General features: G+C 40.5%; 2 protein-coding genes across 2 annotated transcripts in view; one reads left to right on the top strand and one right to left on the bottom strand.

The window, feature by feature from the left end:
* The window catches only part of mettl13 (methyltransferase 13, eEF1A lysine and N-terminal methyltransferase), a 6510-nt gene extending 1488 nt beyond the window's left edge, over nucleotides 1-5022 (bottom strand). Inside the window, exons 1-8 of the mRNA XM_037674851.1 lie at nucleotides 4748-5022; nucleotides 4365-4637; nucleotides 3810-4281; nucleotides 3517-3716; nucleotides 3205-3394; nucleotides 1044-1196; nucleotides 729-941; nucleotides 508-639 (exon numbers count right to left, since the gene is read on the bottom strand). Coding sequence (XP_037530779.1) covers nucleotides 508-639; nucleotides 729-941; nucleotides 1044-1196; nucleotides 3205-3394; nucleotides 3517-3716; nucleotides 3810-4281; nucleotides 4365-4637; nucleotides 4748-4900 — 1786 coding nt within the window. The 5' untranslated portion in view covers nucleotides 4901-5022. The remainder of the gene's footprint in view (nucleotides 1-507; nucleotides 640-728; nucleotides 942-1043; nucleotides 1197-3204; nucleotides 3395-3516; nucleotides 3717-3809; nucleotides 4282-4364; nucleotides 4638-4747) is intronic.
* Nucleotides 5023-5111: 89 nt separating this feature from the next.
* On the top strand, nucleotides 5112-6923 carry itpa (inosine triphosphatase (nucleoside triphosphate pyrophosphatase)). Its single transcript, XM_037674301.1, has 8 exons — nucleotides 5112-5191; nucleotides 5368-5425; nucleotides 5495-5559; nucleotides 5856-5929; nucleotides 6191-6222; nucleotides 6352-6464; nucleotides 6546-6622; nucleotides 6812-6923. Exons 1-8 carry the CDS (start codon nucleotides 5129-5131, stop codon nucleotides 6921-6923), a joined length of 594 nt encoding a protein of 197 aa, XP_037530229.1. The 5' UTR covers nucleotides 5112-5128.
* Nucleotides 6924-7018: the final 95 nt, after the last annotated feature.

Raw genomic sequence — 7018 nt, 5'->3', positions numbered from 1 at the left:
ATGTGATAAAGCTCTGATTATAGATCTAGTAGAGTGCTGTATGAATGGGTAAATGAGGACACAGATTGTGTAGTAAAGCGTTTTGAGTGTCTTGATAAGATAGAAAGGTGATATATAAGTACAGTCCGTTTACCTTTTACTTCTGCTGAACTTTATTATTCAATCTGCTTTAGAAACAGCTTTTGTAGCAAATGATGACTACAACAATCTGCTGATTTGGTCTATTTGACTTGTTTTTTTGTTTTTTTTGTCTCTTAACTGATGCTAAATAATCCCATCCCTCCTTATCAGACATGTACTACAGGCCTGAAATATGATCCTGAGTTTATAGTAACAAACAAAGTGAAGTGGATGAGAAAGAAAAATATTTTTATCCCATCCTTCTGTCTGGATTGAAACTGACAGCAAAATAATTGCATGAATTTTGACTTTTAGTCATTTACACAATATGTATTGACTTGGGTTTCAAAATCAACAGTAAAATAACTGGAAATGATTTGTTATTACCTCTGGGAGTGAGCAGGTTAAAAACTTTCTGGAGAACAGGAGTTTCTACAAATGCAGCAGGAGGGCAGCTCATACCCAGAGAGCTGTCTTTGTTGTCTACGTCAAACATGATGGCATCAAACAAGCGGCCGCCTACAGGGACAGAGTCAACTCAGCCACATCTTGGTTTGGTTAAATATGAAACGTACAGCCTTATTTTTACCTACCGTTCCCATACAAACCTTCTTTCTCTAGAGTACAGATGTGTTCCAGACCATCTCCAAGAGTAATGGCCAGACGATCATCTGGTTTCAATCCGAACCACTCCTTTGCCACCTCCAGCACAGCAGGGTCTAGTTCTACAACCTCAATGTTTATATTGGGCACAAAGTCCCGCAGAAACTGAGGTAGGCCTCCTCCACCAAGCCCCACCAGGAGCACTGATACAGGGACATCTAACAGAGAAGTCAGGTATAAGCACGTGTAAAGATGAGCTATATTACGTTAGAAAGCTCTGGATGCACTTGTAGTGCAGTCTGCACAAAATCTCAACAAACCTTTGTTCTCCGGCATCCCCACCCCAAGCACAGCAAGACCGGCCACCATGACCTCATGATGGGCGCAGCAGAGGAAACCACTGTCCACGGACAGAGAGGCTAAAGAAGTAAAGGCCTTGTTCTTCTTTTTGTTCTTCTTCTTGTGACTTGATGCTGCAGAGACAGATTCATTTACTCCACTTATTTGCATTTTATATTTGATATTATTGAGTTAAGATGAGTTAATGATTCTCTCAGTATACTAAAGCATCTATACAACATTGATGGTCGTCCATGAAGTATTGCATAAAACTTTTAAACAGTTACTAACATTTGCAGGGTGTATGATTACTGTGAACACTTGGGACGTTTTATTTCTTCACCTAGACATTTTACTTATCCTTTAAGCCTAAACTTAATTGCATAAAAAGTTATGTATCATAGCTTACTGTGCTTGGAATCACTTGCAAAATCATGAAGAGGTGTTTCTTGCTAAAGAAATTTAGAAAAACTTTAAATGTCTGGAACTAAATGCATGTAAGAGCAAATATTAAAAACTCATCAAGACTTTTTGTCCTGTGAAAATGACTTTTTCAGATGTTTATACTGAGTTTTTAAATCAGCATTATTCATGTTTCAAACATTTCATAATCAAATAAACAGATTTCATTTCATAAAGAAATCACTTTTTTTTAAAGGCTTATCAGAATGTGCAAGTACTTTATCAGAGCTGGTTAGTTGTTCCTAAATGGTGCACATGCAGAAAACCATCAGACATTTTTCAGGTCCATATGAACTTTATAGAAACCAGTCTTGGACCATTCTGAAAGATGATTTCAGGCCAGAGATCTCTGGAAAAGATGGTCTTTCTCATGATTCTATTGTGTTTGACATTTAATGTTCTAATGCTGTCACTTCTGTAGCTCATACATTATGAGACTATATTCATACTTATTTAATGTCTATGTAGTTTGAGTTTTCAAGAGATATGTCATAAATCAGACAATAAGGACTGTAAGCCATCAGCGTATCACTTGTGCTCATCCAATCGTAGACGAGAGATAACCTCAAGGTGGAGGTGGGACTGAATCAAGGATCAGCTCTGAGCCCCTCCTTGTTGTTGAACAGATGAGGTCAGGCAGGAATCTATGGACTATGATGTTTGCAGATGATATTGTGATCAGATGATATTGTAAGAACAGGAAACAGGTGGAAGAGAACTTGGAGAGGTGGCAGTTTGCACTTGAAAGAAGAGGAATGAAAGTCAGCCTCATAAAAATAGAGTACATATGTGTCAATGGGAGGGAGGCAGGTGGAACAGTGAGGCTACAAGGAGCAGAGGTCACAACTTTGCAGGACTTCAAGTATTTAGAAATGACAGTCCTTTGAAAATGGGGAGTGTGGTAAAAAGTCTAAGAGAATCCAGGTAGGATGGAGAGGGTGGAGAAAAGTTTCAGGAGTGATTTGTGACTAAAGGGTGACAGCGAAGGTCAAAGGAAAAGTTTACAAGACAGTGATGAGACCAGCTATGTTGTATGGAACTAAAAGAGGTAGCTGAACTGAAGAAGTTGAGGTTCTCCCTAGGAGTGACATGGATGAATAAGATTGAGAATGAGATCATCAGAGATACAGCATATGTTGATGAACTGGGGCATGAAGTTCAAGAGACTGAGATGGTTTGGACATGTCCAGAGGAGGGGCAGTGGGTATATTGGTAGAAGGATGTTAGAAATGGAGCTGCCAGGAAAAAGACAAAGAGGAAGATATATGGATGCAGTTAGAGAGGACATGGAGGTAGTTGGAGTGGACAGAGTGAGATGGAGGAGGATGACTCACTGTGGCGACCCCTGAAGAGGGAACAGCAGAAAGAAGAAAAAGAAGATTCCAGAGGGATGTCATGCTGCACTTCCAGGTTTCTGTAGTCTGGAACAGACTAACTCTTTTTTTTTTCAGCATCCACAACAGATTTCATAAATTTTAGCAGAAACCTCAAGTTGGTTATAATTTCCAACTTTGTCACTAAATCACATTAAATTGTATTTCCTTCTTCAAAAAAGATGTAATGTTTAAAAAATTACAATTTTGTGTTCTTGTTTGTTTGAATAATTAAAGTTATTTTAGCAGGATTGTGAGAAAATATTTTACAAAATAGTAAAAACTAAGAAAAGGAAAAAAGAAATACCAGCGTTTGATGAGATGAGTCGGCTCTCCGACTGCACAAGGGCAATGTTAGACAGGAACACAAGTCTGCGATACAGTTGTCCATCTTCTCCTCGAACATTCTCCACACAATATTCCCCACTGAGCTGACTCACACCTCTGCTGATCTCCTCCCGCCAACCAAGATCACCTCCCACTGACAGAAACGGTACCTGCACAAAAATAATCAGAGCCTAAACCGATCCACCAGTGTGTGTATTTTGGTGCCAAGCTCGCGTTGTATAGTTTTAAAAATCAGTTAAATAAAATATATAATTACTATATGTATGTTTACCTGCTGGTTGGTTGGCATACCAGGTGGAGCCAAGTCCATCACCACAGGTGAGAGTTCTGATTGGACAGCTTGCATGTCTGCATACTCCTGATTTCTATGCATTAAAGCAATAACCAGGCGTCGAAAGTTAGCACTGGCTGCCAGCTGCCTCCTACCCTCACTGGAGCTGTAGAGCCAGGCTGTTTCACTCCCTCGAGGCACTGACAAGACAAGCAAAGAGAATAAGATCAGCAAATAATCACCAACTAATGCCAAAACACAACTTATACGATTGACAAAACTGAAACGCTCACCAATAAATATGGCAAACTGATTGGGTCTTGGCACCTTAGCTGCAGGTGGATTGTCTTGCACTGTAAGAGTGTATCTGGGAAGCCCTGTCTTGGCATGGCAGAGAGTTAGTGAAAGGTTTGAGTCAGGGTCAGTGCTTGTGCGGAGCCTCTTCCTCAATACAGAATAACCCTGACATTCCCTCACTGACGACAACAGTTCGGAAACTTGTGCGTACCGGATCGGTGCTCCGTCATCTCCAATACACATCTCAAGAATGGGCGAGGGCATCGGCTGACGGAACTTGGTGCAGACCAAGACAAAGACAGGCAGCGCAAAGGAGTCTTCTTTTTCAGCACCTCTTTCCTCCTGCAGGCAGTGGAGCCTCGCCGCCCACCCGAGTTGAACAAAGTGCTGTACAGCTAAGTTAATCACGTGCTCCTGAGCCAGCGTCACACAGATATACCTCCCTCCAACACTGAGCACACGGCTCACCTGCAAACACAGGAGGTGCAGTGAGAAATGTACAAACATGCGTACCACTGATATAATGTTAGTCACTTCAGTGCATTTCTCACTTCAGTGAGCATGTTCTTGGCCAATGCTCCTTCCTCTTCTGATGCCATAGCATCAAGGGTGCCCTTGTCCAGAGCAGCCTGGTAGCTGGCATCCTCGTATGATGTTTGAGTGGCATCCACTTGGTGGAAGGTCAGACCAGGTCTACGCTCAGCATTTCTCTGGTTCATGTGGGTCACCACTGTCTCACTAACGTCTATATTTGTGAGATGTTTATAGCCAACATCATACAGCTGTTCACTCAGCTCAGAGTTACCACAACCAACCACCAGCACCTAAAAACACACAACGTACAAGGATTAGCAGTTCATGCGCATATTACCAGACCGTGACAATAAAAAATGATGATGTAATGAAACACGTGGTGTCGCCTTTCCCACGTTACCTTATCTGTCAATTTGATGTATTTGTGCAGCACACCGCACAGTTTGTTGTAGTCTCCATACCACTCAAAAGCCCTCTCTCCACGTTTCTTAAAGAACCTTTCCCAGTAGTCCGCGGAGCTGAATTCCTTGGCGGTGCGAGGTAACAGGGTCATTTTTTTAAAGTTGCGACGACTTTATTTCTACTTTTTTTGGCACTGTTTTTACTCCACATGGCACTTCATACTCGCATTTCCACCCGGACACATTTTCTGCCTATACCGTTCGGTGATTTCCGGTAGGCGGAGCTACGTATCTAAATCCTGCGCGCTGATTCGCTGAGACGCTGCCGCCAACAGGAAGCACACGGTCCGGTTCTGTTAGTCCTCCGGGTGGTTTTCGTCATGGCTTTACCTGCTGGAAGAACTGTGGTGTTTGTGACTGGAAACGCAAAGAAACTCGAAGAAGTAAGACTTATGCGTCTTATGTGTTGTATATACTTTATGCTAGATTGTTTTATACAGCTTGTAGCGTTTCACCCCACAATTATTAACGTCCTTTTGCCTTTCTATGTTGTACATAACAATGAATAAGCTTGCTGGACTATTTAATAAATGTTTTCTTTGTGCTTTCTTTGTGTCAGGTCATTCAGATACTCGGAGACAGGTTTCCCTACAAACTTGTGTCAAAAAAGATTGATTGTAAGTATTAAAAGAGTCACCACATTTAAAATGATGGTTTTATTTGTAACTCTTTCTATTTTTACTCAGTGCCTGAGTATCAGGGAGAGCCAGATGAGATTTCTATACAGAAGTGTAAGGAGGCTGCACGACAGGTACATCATCATGTTGTCACAAGTGTTTATACCTTTACAAGAATCAAAAACTCAGAGGAACATTTGTAAAGTTATATTATTGTTCAGCAAAGTTAAGTCAGGTCTTCAGGACGTTTATTTTTGTTGAAAGGTTTCGTCGTCTTTTGGATGAAAGACGAAACTTTTTAACAAAAGAGGTTCTGACTTAACTTTGTTGGATTTTTTTAACCTGGATTATATAAGCATGAACTTTGATGTTTCATTATTATTGTTTTAATATGAGTTCTTTTATTTTTATGGGTGGATTTGTTCATAAGATTGATGGACCAGTGATAGTAGAGGACACATGCCTGTGTTTCAGCGCTCTGGGGGGACTACCTGGTCCTTACATGCAAGTACATTTTACATAACTTGTTTTATGGCACCGTGATTTATCATTTTATAGCACTATACTTTTAATTGCTTTTTTTACTATAGTTTATTGTTGACTGTTCTTTATATGTTGTCTGGTTTAAAACGGGTCTCGTGTAAGTGAGTCCTCGTGACTCAGTGAGACTAACCTGTATCAATAAAGGTTGAATGAATGAAAAACATTCTTAATAAGCAAATACAGCTAATAAGCAGTAATACAAAAAACTGTTTCTTTTTATAGCAAATGGTTTCTTGACAAACTCAAGCCAGAGGGTAAGTAATCAGATAAATGTTAGCATGATTTGCCATGATTTTTGTTGTTCAGCACATTTTAAACTAGTTCACATTTACTGTGCAGAAAAGTTGTAATTTAGGTAGTGAGATGTTCCCTGTGTGTTGCAGGCTTGTACAAGCTCCTAGCTGGGTTTGAAGATAAGTCAGCATGGGCTCTCTGCACTTTTGCCTTCTGTGCTGGTAAAGATGAACCTGTACAGCTCTTCAGAGGGAAAACAGAGGTCAGAGTCTGTCTCAGTAAAACTCCTTCGATGTTTACATGTTGAATATTTTCAACTGAATGGTTTTTGTGATACTTTTAGGGGCATATTGTGGAACCCAGAGGACCTCGGGACTTTGGATGGGATCCCTGTTTCCAGCCAGTTGGATTTGAGAAAACGTAAGCAACTGTTTGGTTTTAACCACAAGGGGGAGCCAGAGGGTAACACATAGTAAGAGTGCAAATACAAGAATATGACAAAAATCATTTGTTGGATTTTAATACTTATGCAGCTTGATTAGGCATGCTGGTTGTTCAACAAAATACTACTCGTAACCTCACTCTTTTATTCTTGTCATTTATTTGTAGCTATGCTGAACTCCCTAAGGAAGTGAAAAATTCAATCTCTCACCGCTACAGAGCACTTGCTGCCATGTCTGAGCACTTCTCACAAAGCAAGAAGCAAAAGCAGGACGAATAAAGATTAGGTTTGGGCACATCTGCAGCAAAATGTGTCAAAATGAAAGTTTACGGTTTCATTTTAATCATCTTGTCACTTTTGTCATTTTAAAGACA

Source organism: Nematolebias whitei, chromosome 3 (assembly GCF_014905685.2).
Source record: "Nematolebias whitei isolate Nwh7 chromosome 3, NemWhi1, whole genome shotgun sequence".
Taxonomy (NCBI): Eukaryota; Metazoa; Chordata; class Actinopteri; order Cyprinodontiformes; family Rivulidae; genus Nematolebias; species Nematolebias whitei.
This window is presented reverse-complemented; position numbering and strand designations above follow the sequence as displayed.